Source organism: Aedes aegypti, chromosome 2 (assembly GCF_002204515.2).
Source record: "Aedes aegypti strain LVP_AGWG chromosome 2, AaegL5.0 Primary Assembly, whole genome shotgun sequence".
NCBI lineage: Eukaryota > Metazoa > Arthropoda > Insecta > Diptera > Culicidae > Aedes > Aedes aegypti.
In genome coordinates, this window is record NC_035108.1 from 303,763,267 (window position 1) to 303,782,960 (window position 19,694).

At 37.2% G+C, this 19,694-nt stretch overlaps 1 protein-coding gene across 18 annotated transcripts in view; it reads right to left on the minus strand.

Annotated features, from left to right (window-relative positions):
* The window catches only part of LOC5574500 (nuclear receptor coactivator 2), a 567,167-nt gene that overhangs the window by 350,882 nt on the left and 196,591 nt on the right, over positions 1-19,694 (minus strand). For all 18 annotated transcript variants that reach the window (XM_021845564.1, XM_021845563.1, XM_021845561.1 and 15 more), the window contains one exon: positions 11,271-11,392. In XM_021845564.1, the coding sequence (XP_021701256.1) occupies positions 11,271-11,299 (29 nt within the window). In that variant the 5' untranslated portion in view covers positions 11,300-11,392. The remainder of the gene's footprint in view (positions 1-11,270; positions 11,393-19,694) is intronic.

Genomic DNA, 19,694 nt, shown 5'->3' on the forward strand with positions numbered 1-19,694 from the left:
AAATGCCAACAAATCAATTTATTTTGACGATGACCTGCCTCAACTCAATTATCATTCTCGCATCCCCAATATGTGCTCTTGTGCATGTACTTCGCCTGGTGGTGCAACACCAAAGCAACAGGGAGAGCTGAGCGAGGTGCTTCCCCTTTGTCCTCCGCCGTATGTCGAGCCCGGATGTCGCATCTGCATCAGTCCCCGAAGCGCTGCATCCTCACCGCAATCCAATCCCATACAGAACGGGCGGTTACGGGAGTCACAGAGAGAGACTATGTGCAGTAGGGTGGCCCTTATTGGTCAAAACACATAAGCCTTAAGTTACACTAGACGTAAGTTTGTTCATTTGGACACCCAGAAGTCACTGTGTGAAAGTTTGAGCGGAATCGGTCAACTGTAATTTAATGAAATTGAAGTTTGTATGGAGAAAATCATTCAAATACAGCATAGCATAGACTGTGATTGATCGGAACTGCTTAGAATTGTACTTCGATCCAAATGAAAAAGGATAGGGACTTTCCGATTATTCTCGGAGTGCACATTCTAGCAGATCTCATATCATTGATCAATGAAGGCGCCGGCCAAGTCCTTCCAATGGGATGGGAAAAGAATATTAGTGTGTAATGATTGTTGCTTCTATAGACCGGTAATACCTCTGCACTTCCACAATCACCACGGGATCATCATGGGCCACCCTAAAGTGCAGCATTGCATTTGTCGCGTTTGCCAAGCCAAGCGCCGTCGAAATTTTTGGCGGGGTGTCGCGGCGGTGACGACAACCGACGACGACGACGACGACGACGTTGATGATGATGTCAATGGGCAGCAGAACATGTGGACTTTGACACGCGTCTGATGGATGTCCCGTAATTGTGCTTCAACCAACACTCCAGAACCCCGGTGCAATACTAACTGAAAAGAGCATATCATCGTCGTGGTCGTCGTAAATGTCATCGATTTGTGGTGCCAAAACGACACCAGCAGCAACTTCGGATGCACGATAGGAATCGTCCGGCGGCGCGCGGTCATCGTGTGGTGGTCGGAATAGAACAAAAGGGCCGTCTCGGAGCCGTCCAGACACGAGTCTGCTTCGGTCAGTAACGCCACCGACCGGCCGCTGCATGGGAACACAATGTAGGTCTTTGTTTCGTGTACGGACCAACTCCAGACCAGACTGTGGACAAATAGTGGGAAACTGAAGGAAGAGTACGACGACGATCGTTCTGACGGGGTGTAGGTGGATTGAAGTGAATTAGATTGGTTGGATTCATTGTTACTACTGCCCACCCGAATCACACTTGCCAAGTGCAGGGAAGGTGTCATTTCGAACTGACCTGCTCACCACAAGCATGCTAGAGACCGTCATGTGCTGATATTAAATGCATACATCAATTCGATTTGCACCATAAATTGTCAATAACGCAGTCACTCAGTTGAAGACGACGACGAGTAACATCTGCACGTTGCAGCGTCCGGCATGAGCGTAGCCAGGATTCCCATCAGATGAGGGCAAACGACCTCAAGGGCATTTCTTCATGAGTTTTTCATCAAATGGCCATTTTTGACATCTTCGTTATTCTTGACCAAATGCTGTTTTTCCATACAAAATGCCCATGTTTGGAGATCTGTATCTCAGCTTCTGGTAGTCCGAATTGACTGACGATCGGATGACGAACTACAAACAACCTGAAGTTTTGTGTATACTGAACTCACTAAATTTCAGTAATTTTCCGAGGAGTTTCAGAGGATTTATCAAAGAGAAAAGTAAGTAACCGAGATATTTTTCGATTTAATTAAAAAACGATAAGTTTTGATTGGTTAGTTAGTTAGTTTACACAAACTTGCAAAACACACCAACCACTTACAGCTCACCGTTTTTAAATTGAATCGAAAAATCTCTCGGTTACTAGCTTTTCTCTTTGACAAACCCGCTGATATTCCTCGGAAAATGAATGAAATTTAGTGAGCTCAGTATAACTTCAGGTTATTTGCAGTTCGTCATCCAAATTTCAACCGATTCGGCCCACCAGAAGCTGAGATACAGATCCCCAAACTTGGGCATGTGGTATGGAAAAATTATATACAAATTATAACTTTTGCATAAAATATGAAAGCACCAAACTAATGGCTTAGTAAGGTTTTAAAAATGCCTGAAGAATAATTTGATGACTTTCCCATTGATTGACGATTTTGCCATGGCCAGTTAATGACCCGCTATCAACAAAAAAATCTCCAGGAAAAATACCTCCTGTGTTTCTTGTATTCATAACATTAAAATTCTTGGATTCCTCCTGCGAAAAGCTTCTCAAATAATTCTCGTGTAACTTTTCAAAAGGACCTATGTAACAATGAGGCATTTGCTCCTCTCTCGCCTTCTTTCGTTTATAACAGTGCAATACTAAAGCTTTTGAGAAGTTTCTCACTGTGGATCGAAAGAGAATATCCTTGGCTAGCGTTTTATACAAAACTGCAACACAAGAGCTTATTGTGTCTCAGTTATTGATTAAAAAGAAAGTAAACAAAGAGAGCCTCTCAATGTAAGATAGGTCCATTTTAAAAGTTGACGATGATGATGATTTGGTTCTACCAACTATTGTAGCAAGGCATCTGCTTATAACACTGTAATAATCGGAAAAATAATTTGAAATTTGATCAAGATTGTACTGATGTTCGCGAGCAGTCAGTCTTTTGTCTGAAGGGCCAAAAATGGATGTGCGGACCTGCAAGCAGAGACACTTGAACGAAACCCACGTCAGGGAAAGAGAATTTCCTTCCAGAAAAAAGTTTTCACGAACATCTGTAAAATCAAGCCCTCGATTGACTGAATACTCCTAACTGATGGGGTTAAAAGAGCACGCTCTCAATCCATAAAATGTTAACATCAGGGAGGAGGCAGTTCCAAGCTCCCTGACCATAACGTTGCCGAACAGAATGAGGCTGCTGACAATATTCACACTGACAAGATATGTTCGCAGCGTTGTAAAATAGTTTCCAAAAGCATTTCGACACGTCTGTGGGTGTGAATCGATAGAGGATTGAGCAACGCATAAATGTAAACAGACAAACACAGAATTTGTCTGCTGATATCCAAGAAAGTTACAACAGAATCGCGTCATCGGCTTAGACTGCCGAGAATACGTAAGTTTTCCTACATACAATAGAAATCTCGAAAACTTATTCATATAGACTCAAGTCAAAAAAGTATACAAACTTACTTTATCGATCCTACGTGTTTTGCAGACGAAATTCTACAGGTTTTGCTCTGAACCAACTCGATTTTTCACATTTAGGACGTTTAATTTTCGGATTTACAAAACGACGAAAGTAAGATTTTCAACTTTCGCAACCTAACCACTATTTTCGCCGCCCCGCTGTATGGAGAGACAAAGTGACTTAACCACGAATCAAAACAAAACACTACTTGAGTCGATTTTACACTGGTAGAAAAACGTCGCAAGTAACTGAACAAAAAAGCTTATCATTTTGTCATAAAATTCTTGTGTGAAATAATAGGAACTCTATAGTTTTTGAACGCGAGCTCATTGTATGCAAATTTTGCACGTCGAAAAAATGTTAAAGAGGTGATCCATTTTAAAACAGTTTTAGATGACAGGTTGTGATTCTTCTGAATTAATTTTCTTAAAACCGTATGGAAGTTACTTACGTCGATTTGAAAAAGTAATCGAGAAATATATAAATGAAAATATCTCATTAATTATTAGGTATTAGGATAGAGTTGGGTAGTTTTTGGAGCACATCGCCACTCTGACGACGCGAAATCGAACAATTAAAAACGGTAATTTAATTGAATGAACAAAATTAAGCAGGCTTAGCTTTTTTTACAAGGACGCTGGCATCTCTGGCATAATATTCTCGTAAATTGATGACACTCGAAAACAATGTTCACGCTTGTGTCAAATTTTTTGTTTTGCCAGATAGGTCCTGTTTGAAAGTTAGGCGAAAATTTATCCTAAGAATTATTCAGGAACACAGCATTTTGCAGCCTTTGTTTAGCGTGTCTGACGGACCCCTTTGAATTTGCTGCGAAAGGTTTGTAACGTGTGTATCGCTTCAAAGCGTTACCGTAAAATGGGGTGAAATTGTTCACTTTTGAGCTATTCTGTCCTATAAACTCTGATTGGCTGCATATATTATCTTGCAAATATTTTAAAACCTCTACCGACAGGAAGTTTATCGCAGAGGCGTCTCGTCAGCCTGTTCAACCTGTTCCTAGAAAAGTTAGCACATTTTAATCAAAATTATGCAAAAATATATTAAAAAACATAGCAAGTTTAACACAGAATCTTAAAATAGTATTAAGGTTTTCAATATAGTGCGGGTTCTTATGCAACAGATGGAAAACAGCATGGCAATTCTCCCAAAACGCCAAGATCGTTCCCGTCGTATACATCCATCATGAAAATAGCTAGTTGGATATCTATTGCACGAGCGTGGTGCAGCGCAAAAGCTGAAGAGACATGCCATCGGAAAACGATTCTGTGCGTTAAACCTGTTCTACTGCCCCTGTTGAATCAAATCCCATATAACTAAGCTCCCACATACATTCACAGCTTAGTAAAACGTATACGCTCTGAAGCTTACATCTGTGGAACCAACCTGTTCTACGAAAAAATTGAACAGGATTCGTGCACGCTAAAAAAACCTAATAAAATATATTTTGTTCGAAACTGATCGAGCTTTTGTTTCCCAACTTTGAAGGATATCCATGTTATAGCTTGAAAGGTTCTAATAATCAAAATCAAAACGAAAAAAAAATAAAGGCATACCATGTACATAAAAATTTTGTTCATCCATTGTTAGACTAGCACGTTCTGGTCTTTGGCGAAGTTAGCGCAGCCAATATGGAAAACTATTAGAGTGTAAAGCATGCAAGGATGATGCAAACTTCCATGCAATACGTCGTCCGATTTCTCTTAACACGTTCAACCAGTCGCCTGAACAGGCTGAGGAAGGTGATAAAAGCTCAGGAAGAATGTACTTATTTCAATGAAATTGAAGAGGGTAGCGCATGTTTTTTTCTTTGTAAACTGCTCTGGCCAACATTTTTGGTATAATATTTATTTCTCGCTTAATTTAAGATCTTACCTTAAAAGCCACTGGTAGCTAAGTGTGTAGCTTGTTTCTGGTGTAAAATTGGGCGCTCGAACTTGCCTGTATTCTTAAAGTTTCCAAGTATATACACTACATATTCATATGTTAGTTGCAATGCTTGGGGAACGAAAACAAATTATTTGAAAATAGGGAAAATAATTTAAGAATAGGGGAAATAAATAAGTCGAATCTAGAACACGATTAGATTAGTTAGATAATTTTTAGGAGCACAATCATATTTCAAGAGAATCCACATGGCTTCCATCCGTTAAAGCGACTCGATATTTTTCAATCAAGAAGGCCGTGATGAAGTAGTATGACCATAGACATGAGAGTCACAAATTTGCATGCGTCATTTGGAATTAAACTGATCTACTTATATTCTAAAATCGTGAACGGACAAGGTGGGACACTGCATGAAATATCCTTCTGCGTTGTACAGCTATTTCGTACGTGCCAATCTTCCTACACAAACCGTGAACTGCTCCTACGTTCACTGGGCGAATCGTCTCATAAAGCTCTCGTCTTTCCTGTAGTGACCTTACATATTCTGCTTTCCTATTTCAACACAAAATCTCTCACAATCAACTAGCTTCTGATTATAAATCTGAATCTACAATTAAAATCTGACTCAATTCAGTTCGTCAGACGAATGTTGAATCAGAACCTAGTTGACTAAGTCATTTAGAAATTCAGAACTATTGAATAAACGACGTATGAATGCAATCCAACGTCGTTTCAATAACTCTGAAAACAGTACTGAAAAGTGCTACTTTTCTATACTGCTATTAATGCTGAAAAGTAGCACTTACTGTTTCTTTCGGTAGAAAAAATAGGCCGTTATGTTGTCCATTCTCTTGATAAAAACTAGGCTGATTTGCAACGAAACTGCAAAAATAATCTTTCTTTCTTTCTTTTTGTTTTTTTTTTTTGCAAAAATGAAAAAAAAATGTAAAAATGCATTGTAAAAACAAAACTATTTGTCCGCTGGAGATTATTTTACCTTAATTTTGAGAATAATTTTCAAAATTACATCATTTTTTATTAGGCATAATTCTTATGAAATTGTTTCTGATAATATGTAATGAGAAACTCCATGAGCTCCGCTATGAATAACTGCATGAGGAATTTCTCTGAAATTCCTGATAGGACGCGTCCAATTAGAGATACACTCCTGTTTAAAAGTTTGAAATCAACCCCTAAAAATGAAAGGTTTTAGTCCATATCTATGTGAGCACACGTCTGAATTAATTTCTTAATGACTCATTCGAAACGTAATTAGTTGATCTAACTGTTTAGGTGTTTTGACTATTTCACTAAATAACATCATCAACAACATCTGTTCTTCGAAGAACAGTTGCCAAATTTTGCGGAAAAATGTGAAGGCTATTCAGCGGGAACGCTCTTCTGGAGGATGGTCGACATGAAAGACTTCCTTATTAACTTTGTAGGGTTTTCGATTTTTTAAGTGCTTTGACTTTGACTGATTCATTGCTGAGAAAAATAGCCATGTTCAACCAACATATTTTTTTTAAAAAAGATTCTACCCCATTACTCCGAATGCCATTAACCCGATGGCATTGCATTCGGGGAAATAGAATTCGGGGTAATGGGGTAGAATCCATTAAAAACTAAAAAAAAACTTTTTTTAAAGTGATCTACTTGTTATTCTTTCAAACATATCTCCAGGAATTCTATCAAAAATTCATTATGAATTTTCATCTTCATTATTCAAAAAATTAAAAAAAAATTCTCGAACACTTTTGCAGGAGTTTCTACAAAAATGTCATCTATATATGCTTCAGATTTTTTCACGTTTTTTTATTATTAAATCCAAGAAGAAATATTTCACATCATTTCCTTGTTAAGGTTAATTCATAATGCTGTCCTAAAGAAATTCTTGATTGAAAGTTTGTTTTTCATAGAAAACCTTAAAAAACAATCTCTTAAAAATAGCACAAGTTTCTGAAATTCCTGAAGAATTTCAATTACAACTTTTTCAAATTGCTTAGGAGAACTCAAGGAAAAATTATTAACCTTCGAACTATCGCGCTGTTGTACTTTGTACAACACTAGTGATTAATATGCTATCATTAAACAACAAAAATATTTAAAAACACCAAACCAAGACTCTTCTTAGGAACAATACTCAACATTTTTTGTTTGAAATGTGGCCCTTTATAATGCGGTATGATCAACAAATGTACAAAGAAATCGCATAATAATGAACGCATTATACACGGTTCGAGTAGACTCCAAATCGATATATCTCAAAATCCAGAAAATTTCGAAGCATGGGGCCTTGAGTAAAGTTGTTCTGGAGGTGGAGCGCTGTCTGATGGTACCTCATTTAATTCGGAATTTGACCGCTAGGTGGCACTAGTGTGTATGAAACTTTTGCTTTTGTTTTGCAGATATCTCAGGAGCCTGTCCATTAAGAAGGATGGCGTTTTCGACAAAATTGCTATGCAACGCAAGGACTTTTATTGTTCGAGAAAGTTGGTTCAAAGTTTTGCCACAGGGCGGCGCTAGTGAGCATGAAACTTTTGTTTTGCAAATATTTGAGGATCCTGACCGTCAGATGGCGTCTTTGGAAAAGTTGTTCAGTATCTCAAGGACTATCATTATTTAAGCCAATCTCCAATTTCACGGGCTAAATGCAGATAGCCATTGTGTTACTGAACAACTCTGCTGAATATGCCAACTTTCTAGGTGATCGGGCTGCTGAGGTATTCGCAAAACAAAATGTTTCATGCTCACTGAAGCCACATGGTGGCAAAACTTAGAATCAACTATCTCGATCAATGATAGCCTTTGATTCATTAAACAACTTTACTGAAGAAGCCATCATTCCAGGTCAGGATACTGAGATATTTGCAAAATAAAAGATTCATGCACACTATCGTTTGGCTTGAATAATGATAGCTCCTGGCTATTTGAACAACTTTGAACAAAGACGCCATTCTTGTAAGTGGTCAGGCTTCTGAAATATCCTCAAAACAAAAGTTGCATGCTCACTAGCGCACCCTGGTGGCAAAATCTCGAATTTCTTGTCTTAAATAATGATAGCTCTTGAGCTTCAGAACATTTTTACAGAAGACGCCACCTTTCTAAGTGGTCAGGATCCTGAGATACTTGCAATACAAAAATATCATACACACTAGCGCTGCCTGGTGGCGGAATTCCGAAACAAAATAATTACCGCTTGTCAGTCTTTGATCTCCCAAACAGTTCTATCGAAGATGGTTTTTCTATATAATCTAGATCGCGAGGTATTTCGTGTTGAACATGAAAAACCAAGGGTGTTGTACAAAGCATAACGCGCGACTAGTCGCGTTACAAAAATTCGTGCAACAATCGAAAGGTTAAATGAAAGTCTTGTAAAAACTTTTTATTTCTAAAATCCCCAACGGAAATTCCTGCAGCTTCCACTGTATAAACTCTGGAATTTAATACCTCAAATCATTCCTGGAATATATGATAAGGTACGCCAGAACAAAATATTCCATTTAGAAATTCCTATCAACCTACTAGATAACATGCAAAAAAAAAATGAAGAAATTTCTGGCGCAACACCTAGAAGTACTCTAGCGAATTCCTAGAAGAATGTCATGATATTATTTGAAGAATTCAGAAGAAGAACGAGTTGTCTTGAAAGGTATAGCTGTGAGATGGTAAGTTCAATTATAAGATATGTTTTTTTTTGCGCTAGGCTCATGAAATAATTTCTTTCCAGAATGCTTGTAAAAGTTGTGGTTGACATTGCTCAGAAATCACCAAAATAATTCAACAAGCAAAATAAGTCGAATTTTTTAGGGAATTTCAAAAAGATTTCTTTCAGGACGTCTCCGAGTTATGGATGCATTTTTGAATAAGTTCTTTATTTTCTTGGATAATCTTTGAGGCTAGTGACCTGTAAAGGTATCCTTGGATGAATTCTTGAAGTAATTTTAGGCAGAATCGAAGAAATATCAAGAGCCATTTAAAAACAAAAATGTTTGAGACATCACAAGAAAAAAATATTTTTCAGGAATTATTGATATCCTGATGTGATTACTCATAAACACATGAATATCAAATCAGTCGAGGAAGGATACCTGAAGAAAACTTCTCGGAGTATAGGTAAAGAAATGCTTTGAGATGCCATTTTTGGAATTTATAGAAGAATACATAAAAAAACTCTTAATAATTTTTAGCTATGATTCAATGATTTTCTTCAAAATTTATCACATATTTGCATGCAGTAATATATTGTGTTTTTGAAAAAAAGTCATCCACTTTTATTTTCATAAAAAGTATCACAGGACATATCTTGTAGAGCTCTAAAAGATTTCAAAAGAAAATTTTGATGAAATTCCTGATTATTGAATTGAATTGAATCGAATTACTTTATATCGAAGAGATTTCCTGCTGTAGGCAGGTTCATCCCCAACAAATTCCTGATTAAAAAATGAAGTATTCTCGGAAAACTGTATGGAAAAAATCGATTTTCCTAAAAAAAAATCAGGTAAATTTCAATAAAAATCTCAGAAATCCTTTGGGGACGGACCTGGTGTAGTGGTTAGAACACACGCCTCTCACGCCGAGGACCTGGGATCGAATCCCATCCCCGAGATAGTCACTAAAAATTTCAGTGACGACTTCCTTCGGAAGGGAAGTGAAGCCGTTGGTCCCGAGATGAACTAGCCCAGGGCTAAACATCTCGTTAATAAAGATAGAAAAAAAAAATCCTTCGGAAACAATTTTAAGGCCAAATTAAAAACAAATCATGGCAGAATTCATGCGAATTAAAAATAAAAACTTTTGGAAGAATTCTTGTAAAATCTTTGAGCCATTACTTGTAAGATCTCTGGCAGAATCCTGTTTTTGGCTTGACTCCAAGGATACCATCATGAGGCAATATTTCTTGAACATACAAGGGGAGATCCCCAGTAGTGAACAGCACTCAATACAAGACACCATAAAAAAAAACTGAGAAATCATGATCCAATAAAATGTTGTATTGGAAGAAAATAATGCTATTATGGAGAGTAATGTTTGCGTAGAAAAACACGCTTTAAAAAAGAAACAGATGTTTGAAAACTAATAAAAAGACGCTTTAAATTTGATTCTTATCAATAAAGATTTTGAATATAGAAGAATGGTTCCATAAATTATGATGGAAAACCATAATAATTTGAAAGTATGAATGTATTTTGTACCATAATGGTTGAACTACAATGTTTGCCTGGCACCCCTTGTCCCCCAGTTTCGAAGAGGACCAGTAATTTTCCATGGATTTTATCAATCTATATCCAAGATGTAATAGAAATAAGAAGAATGAAAATTCAGAAAAACACGTGAAATGTGTCGTTTTTTTATAATAAATGAAAGACGTTTTTTGATGACCAACTTACAGATTCAGTTAAACTCAAATTTCTCTTGTACATGTTGCAATGAAATACTATTCCTGGAGTAAATACCTTCAATGATGTGCAAAATTACAAAAATCGGGACATTTCCAGATTGTGTTCGGTATTGACGGCCGCCTTATAACATTGGTCAATTTGGTACTAAAACGCATCATCAAAATGCAAAGTCAAGATTCATATTTATTTTTGTGAGCTACAAAAAATGATAATTTTTATCATAAATAAATGGGTCACCAAGACCGCATGATATCAATAGTTTCTGAATTACGAATTCAGTGGTTTAGGTGTCTGGTTCTGGGGGATCTCCCTCTGTGATTTGTTTCCATAATCCATTTTGAAAATTTAATTTGAAACCTTTTATCTGTCGGCCAAGAGAGGGCAACGGCCCTTCTTGCCTCCCATTTAATACGTCTATGGCGTCTGGTCAAAGGCATCTAATAAATCCCACAATCACCATTAGACAGACACTTTGGCTGGCGCAAGGACGCGGCACTGACTGCCGACGGCAGTTGATTAAAACTGAAGTGTGCAATAATATTTCAATTATGGTCGTGTGCCGGATTTGCATTCTCCCGGTGATTGGACCGTATGTGGGTGTTCTGATTTCATTACTCGACATACACGCGCCGGCATTTGAGCACCGCAGGATCCTCTACGGAACATATCTCTACAGTCAATGATGGGAGATGCAAACGGATACAAGGCGCAAGATTGTTGCTGAGTTGAGTTGAGTTGAGTTGCCAATACACTTACCCTGCATTTTCAGCCGCAGCAATGGACATGTGGGGCTCATCTAAGAGTTGATGGGGCGAGTGGCCCTGGGGAGGTGCCGGGGGAGCTGTTAATCGCTCCGTGGTCGCTGATACGCCAGCCACCTGTGGAAATGGAAGAGAAGATGAAGAATATTTGTTAGTTTAATTGTTTGTGAACTCAAAAGAACAAATTAGTTGAATTGATTTGCTATCACTGAAGCAATTTTCAAGCGAAAAAAGTTTATCCCCAAACAAATGAGATGTAGAAGCTTTGCAATTTGGAATGTAATGTCTAATTGTATCCTACATATTTGGGGCCTTCATGAGCCGAGTGGTTAGAGTCTGCGGCTACAAGGCAATACCTTGCTGAAGGTGTTTGGGTTTGATTCCCGGTCGATACAGGATCTTTCCGTAAAAATAAAATTTCCTTGACATCCTTGGGCACAAAGTATCATCGTACCTGCCACACGATATACGAATGCGAAAATGGCAACATGCTAGTCTAAGAGCATACGAGCCCAACGATTTTAATTTATGCAAAGTCTCATTGTTCACTGGAAGCCCGAAAAGTTAGGTGATAAATTTTGAATAACTAATTTCTAGAATTCATTTAAAACAGCTCAAATGACCATTAATGACTAATTACGTTTGCAACAACTTCAACCAAAAGAAAAATGAAAGTCAAAATATTATTCTGTTTCACGTGCCTCCAAACTATAACACAAATCCACTTGAGCACCCGTTCTTAAATCATGCCTTGCTTGGTTGGGGATGTGTGTGCAAGCAAAACAAACCCATATGGGAGGCACAGCACAGCTAAACCACCACCACATCGCATCAGAACAGCGCGACAAGAACTTGTTCTTCGAGCAGCGGAATCGCCGCGCCGCCCGTGTTCTGTGTGTAGAGGTATTCCATTTTCAGCTCCAACCCACCAACAACCGAACACCAAAAGCAGCACTGTAGTGTGCTGTTATAAGCAAGCGAGCATGTTGGCTGACGATGACGAACGGACCGCGCTGCTAAAACATGTAGCTATAAAGCAAAGGTGGTGAATCAAGTTTTTATGCCTTCCGTCCGAGTGGGTAATGTTTTCTTTTTATTGTACCATTTGCAAGCGAATGGAGCCGAGCCGCTGCGCTGCTACTACCTCCGCTGTTGCTGGTAGTTCTTGGGAAGGTTGCGCTAGGGGTATGCGATACTTCGAATGATTTCGTTGAAAAACGTTTGAATTATTATTATTTATCTTTATATAGGTTGCTTTTCGCTCTTGGCGAGTTCGCTACGCAAAACATTTGAAGCGAAATAAAAAAAGCCAACTCTATGTATTCCAATTTTGTTTCGCATCTTTAAAATGAAAAAAAAAAACATAATATATTTGTACTGGTAAAAACAAAATATTATGGAATTTTGCGTTATGGAGTTAAATACCTAATAAAAAAACTATATTCAGAATTTTTCATACAAACTTAGACTGTGTGCTATCACTTCAGAATAGGAAGTAAATGTTCTAAAAGCGGTCATACTTTGTAGAAAAAATTAAAATACAAATTATTGAGAGTAAATAAAAAATCAAATTTAGCATTATATTTCTCACTAGAATTTATATCCATTGACAGATACGTGTATTTTGACCAAAATTCTGAGAATGTCATCAGTGACGTTTATTAAACTCATCTTAGGGAAAAAGGCTCAACTTTCATTTGGAGGGTAGTTAACAAACAATTTTCGTTTACCAGATACACCGTTATTCTGTATTTTCTGACTCAGCAGTAAGGAAAGAGACATATCAGAAATAACGTGAACAGGACAAGACCCCTAACGAGGTACCTACAACATTTTCAGAAAGTTTTCACACACCTAAATTTATTCATTCCAATTTAAATTTGCAAACACATTTTATAAGATGTCAGTATACAAATACCAATTGTGAATAAATCGTGTTTAGATCGTGTGAACATAACTTTTACATCGACGGGGTTGGTGGTCCAATGGTTACCGCTTCTGCTTCATATGAAGAAGGTCATGGGTTTAATCCCAGGCCCGGTCCTTTCCTCGTACTTTGTAGTTGTATATTTCACTTGCTTCTGTCTTCCATTCTTAATATATCCTAGTTCATAGCATTTGCTAGAACCCGAGACGGACAGGAATAAACCGTTTCCCTACGCTTCCATTCGTTCATCATTATAGCACGCCTTTTTTTCGCCTGATACATAGGCAGTCTGCTAACCAAACAGCAAGACTCTCTGCCATAAACATTATTCCAGTCCTACGCCTTCCCGCATGAACTAGCGTAGACGCAGTGGTATATACGGTCTACTGTGGGAGCCAGTTTAATGCATCATCAATTCCTCCCCCTTCCCCTCATTGGACTGCATTCTGACGTGGCAGACGCCATTATCGCCTAAAATAGCCGATCATCAACACTTATACACTGAGGGTGTCTGTTAGCCAAGCAGTCACCTGATTGGTTCTTTGTGTAAGTGCAGTTGATCTGGCAATACTTAGATCGTGCAAACATAACTTTATCAGCGTTCTCTAGATGTTCGAGTAATTTTCGACTATTTTCCTGTATGTCAGAGTAAATTTTCTGCAATTTCCATTTTGAAGTTGGCTATCAAATCTGCAAACCACGAAGTATCATAGAACAAAGGAGCCCCTTGAGCAACCATTGAGAATCTCTGTGGACGTGTTGGAAACTTCATTGATATCTCTGAAAAAAAAAATAGTTTTCTCATGGGAACCCTTTGAGGCCTCCGTGAGCAATTCTGGAACCACTTTGTGCCACTTTTGAAATTCCGAAAACACTTTGAAAACCCCTACGAATTGCTCCACTCCTTGAAAACCTTTGATAAGCCCTCAAAGATCCCTAAGAAAATCTTGAAACCTCTAAGACACATTTGAAAACCTCTGGTGATTCGTTTGGAATCATTGGCAATATTTAAAAAATAAGACAATTTTACACCGTCTTCAGCACATAGGCTGCACAGACTGAACGAACACTAACATTAGGCAACGGACAACACGAAACACCCAGTAGCCCAGCGATGAATTTTTCGTTTGACGAAAAGTTTTCACCGACTGGAGCGGGAATCGAACCCACACCTCGTGGCACAATACGCCTAGACGACTGACGCCGCTAACCACAAGGCCACGAAGCCCATGTTGAGAAAACCTGGTAATCTTTTAAATTGCCTTAATAATCTCTTAGTGAACCTTTGGAAGCTTCTGAAATTTTATTAAATTCTTTTTGGAAACCTCTGAAACTTTTATTGCAAAAGCCTACGGAAGCCTCTAAGTACATTGAATAAAATGTTTGAAACAATTGAAAATACTTCATTTTGTTATTCGATAGCTATTGAGAACTGTTGGAACTTCTATTAAACTACTATTCACTTTCATATGAAAATCCATCATGTATTATTTAGGTATTATAATACCTGATCTAATTATCAGCTTGGTATTTGTAGAATATGCAGAAGGTATTATTTGAGGTATTTTACCTCTTATGCAGGGCTCATTCATAGCTCATTCAGGTTGTAAGTATTGGAAATTATCAATTTGGTATTCATTAGTTATTTTCTTCTGCTCGGGCAGCAGCTTCAATTTTTTCCCATAAAAAATATTCAAATCGCTATTACTTTTTTGTTTTTAATATTTTTGCACCATTTTTTCACAATTTCTTAAAAAAAACTTTTTTTAGAATCTGCATTCATATTGATCATTGGTCATCTAGTTTTGAAGATAGTCCGACATTCCCCATATAAAATTTCTTTGGTCGCCATTTTGTTTCGAGTTAAATTATCAAAAAAATAAAATAAGGGCTATACAATGTTAAATAATAAGGAGCTACTATGAAAAAATCATACAAGTCGGTGTAGTTGTCTCCAATAAATCTTAAAAATACATTCTGAGGTTTTTTGAAGTTTTCAGGATACTTTTACGGCCAGAGTGGTACCACAAACATAAATCTCAAAAATGGTTGCACCAAATTGCTTATTTTTTTAATTACAGACTATCATCAATGTATTGTTTCGAAAAATGTAGAACCGAATACGAAAAAAAACTGTAGTCTAAGATATTTAAGTGGAGTAAGGCTACGCGTCGGTCCCTCTAGGAATTTCGGAATATCTCTGGATTCAGACGACCAACAATCACAATCGACACAGATTCGAAAAGTAGACGAGTTTTTTTGAGAATTTGTGAAAAATGGTGCAAAATTATTGAAGATCCAAAGAGTTTTCGTGACGTGAAAATTTTTGCGCTGTGAAAAAATGATGCTGCTACTAGAGGAGTCAATGTCCCCGTTCTGCACTTTTTTAGAGCAGCAGCTTGATTTCAGTAGGATCGGTAATGATTGTTATCGAGATTTGACTATATAACTGTCAAACTTGCTAGGAAAAAAAAAACAAGAGATTTTTGCTGAACTCCGACTGTTCCAATTTCTTCAAAATTCTACCTAAGTCGGTAATAAAATATATGTGTGATGAAAGCTTGATGTTTTTTTTTATAATTGAGATAGGGCTTTAGAACCCTATTTAGTATGTACGGTTTAAATCAATATTAGTGTTTCCCTTAGTGTTGGGATGATTGGAGTGATTGTATATGTGCACTAGCCTGGGACACGGTTATATGAAGAATTTAGATTCTCGCTCCAGTCCATTTTTTGGATTGCATTTAGGTCCCAAACCAACGGTGCAAAATTTCAGCTCGATCGGTAAAACTATATTTTAGCGCCAGCCGTTCAAAGTTTGTATGGGATTTACTATGGGAAAACTTACTTTTGCAAAGAAAAATCGCCAGAGGTCGCCCATTGACCTCTATACAAATTCTGAACACAGATCTAAGATGAACAACATTGCCGAAGACCGCAAAACAATCCGATGCTTGTAAAAAAAGACATTAAGCATGAACTATTCTGAAATTTTGCACTATTTTGTTATTATTTTTATTCCTTTTTTTGTATTATTGTTATTCCTTTTATTTTGTTGATTAGCACAACGTCGCCTTGCCAATAGGCTTTCATTGAATAACTTTTTTCACAAGTGTCGGATTGTTTCGCGGTTTTCGGCAATATTCTTCATCGTAAAAATACCTATCGAGATCTGTATTATTTTTAGGCGTAGAAATTCTATAGAGATCAATGGGCGACCTCTGGCGATTTTTCTTTGCAAAAGTAAGTTTTCCCATAGTAAATCCCATACAAACTTTAAACGGCTGGCGCTAAAATATAGTTTCACCGATCGAGCTCAAATTTTGCACAGTTGGTATGGGACCTAAATGCAATCCAAAAAAGTGGACTGGAGCGAGAATCTAAATTTTGTCCCACACTAATGTGCACGGTGAATGAAGGCCGCAAGGCGACAGGTGATTTGATGGTATTCAGTTCTCTAGATTTGTGCTAGAAGAAATGAGGTTTGGCTCCGATTAATTTGCATTTTAAGTTTGATTAGACCGTTATTCTAATCTAAAAAGATTTTTTTTGGTTGAGAAAGGTTTTTTACTTCAAGGTTAAACTGTGACAACTAGGCATCCAAATGAAACTTTATTTGGTTTTCCGTCAAATATTTTAAAATTCGTGGTTTGAAAACGGCAAAATTGCCTTAGTTAAGAAATGTTTAAACTTTAGTTTTTGGGAGGAACAGCTGATCGTTTTTCGGTACCACCATTTTTAAGCTCATATTAATGTGTTTGAATTGATTAACCACATGTTCAACAGTCACGGACATATTCACAAGTTTGATGAAACTCGACAAATATTCACGGTTTTAAAATTATTATCGAAGTGGCATGTTCTTCAAATATTTTTTCGACAACGATAAGTGCCTCACCAAATTTTCACACCCAAAAGTTTCAAAATATTCTGTCGGTAAATAGGATTCCTGCAACTTCAAGAGTTATTTTTCATAATAAATTTAAGAAAATCCATTTTTGCATTTTAAACTGTCTGATACAAAATTTATAGAATTCGCCCGACGGAATATTTTTAACCATCCATTTACAAAATCTTAGCCCAAATGTTAAAAGTTTTCGTAGAAATATCCAAGGAACATGAGGCACCAAGTGCTCCGCGGATCACGATCTGAAACTTATTTGAATCGAATTTAGAAAACCAATTCATTCGAATTTCAGAACCTTAAACATCGGTCCATTTTAATAGAATAGAAATAGAAAAATTCGGATTTTCTGACATTTATATACTCGTTTCTATGAAATATGCGAAAAATCTTAAATAACTCAAGAATCCCTTCTATTCTAATGGTGTTATTAAAATTTAATTAAAATATTTGTTTGAACAAAATCATAGGAATAAAAAGAGGGGGTGGTGGTCTCACCCGTATCTATTGAAGAATGTCAATTACAGCAATAATTTTCAAGGGTAATTCTGATTGTTTTTAAACAAGTTAATTTCAATAAAATTAAATTTGACTTTCAGAAAATAATCTGAATAATAGTTCAGCATGTAAATAATAACGAAAAAAGCTCTAAATTTTCTCAAACCCATTTTATAGTTAAAGGGGGTGAGCTTAACTGGTTTTGGACAGAACCTAGACTCGTTTCTTCAGAAGTCCACGTAGCTTACGAATTGCCTTTAATAGATAATATTTTTTCCGATTTTGCAATATCGAAAAGTAATTTCAGGTTGATTTCGCAGACTACGGTAAATTATGATGAATATTTGTTTGCAAACCTTTCGTTAAAAGAAAACAAGACGAATAATGTTAAAAAATAGGGTAGACCATAGCGATAATTGTTGCCAGTGGGTTCATTCGCCGTTTTACACAGTAAATTAGCATGTAACATTTCTTGTTTTGTAGAACACATTCACATGTTAAAGCTGAATTATTTTATTCGTTCAAATTGATTAGAATAAATAGAAACATTTTCTTTACAACATCAACTTTGATACACCGTAACGGTATTTCTAATTTGACCACTATCATAAGAAAGCAACCTGATTGACCAATTCAGTAACGGAAGTTAAGAATGTGGCCGAAACGGTTTCTGGCTACTTTTTATTGATCAAAGTTATTTTCAATGAGAAATTAAGTTTTATACTCAGCTTCGATATTATTCATACATAATATGGATTGAAAGCTTTCATGTGGCGTAATTGCAGTACATATCATACATTACAATTAATTATTGAATTCAATCTATATATTTCAAAAATATTTGCTCTTAGCCGGGCTTTATAACAAAATATTTTCGTTCCGTTCCAAAAGATTCGGTGCTATTTCGGACTTCGTATCGAGCTTTACCATTTGATTTTCATCTTCGTTTCGTCATTATTTCCGTATCGACTTGAAAAAATCGCATAAAACATACCCTTACTGTGCGATGTTCTCGGTCGGTAGAAAAGGGGGACGAAGTTCTGCGCTGTCCGTTGTAGAGTTGCTGAAATCACAGAAACCTTGTACACACGCTGGCGGCGTGGTGGTGGTGGTCGCTAGTCTTCGGTCGGTCATCGTAGGAAACTGGCTCTGACTGTCCAGCAGACCTCTCTAGACCTGCACTAGACTCTCCGCTTCAATGCCAGTATGCTTCCTTTCAAGCAGCAGTTCCGTGTCTTCGAACTTCTTGCTTTTGATTTCGTAAATTTTATTGGATGGATTGGTTTCTGCCGGTAATAACTCTTGTTCTTGTGAGGCTAAAACCAGGTAGGTAAGTAAAGGAAAAGAGAACGCTGTTTATTGAACAAGCGAACGGTTCGATGAGTTGGATTTGAGTTGAATGGAAAACAGTTTCTAGTCGAACTTTCGATCCAGTTTGGACAACATAGGAAACTAGTTTCTTCTTTGGCTATTGATTTGATTTTCGCATTCATATATCATGTGGCAGGTACGAAGTTTCTATGCCCAGGGAAGTCAAGGAAATTTCGGGAATCAAACCCAGAAACTTTTTGCATGGCTTTGCTTTGTAGCCGTGAACTCCAAACACTCGGCTAAGCAAGGCCCTGATATGTTAACCTACTTTAGGTTAAACGAAATAAACTTTACGTGTGCTCATGCTTTGCTTTGTAAAATTATCATAGTTTGAATTTTAAAATTTTTGTTTGTCACAGTCCTTGCTGTACCGTTCCTCGTCGTTCTTTTTCGTGGTCAATCGAAAGATATTCTCCCATCATGAACTGCTTCCCTGCAATTTAATTTGAATTTCGCGACAATTAATCACTCGACTCCGCAAACAGAAACTGCAGCCACGCTGTTACATGATCAATGTACACCTCTAACTATTATTCAGCTGCAAATGCATATTAAGCAATCTCTAGGAACTAGAAACGAAGAAACGCTCTCGGATTTCAGCAAACCAAACAAAGCATTATACACAAACTGCGAGTAGGTAAGACTGCCTTCAATACCGCTAGAATGGACCGGTTTTGTTTTCAGCTCGACGTTCTCGGGGAGGCTCCGAACCCGGAGTC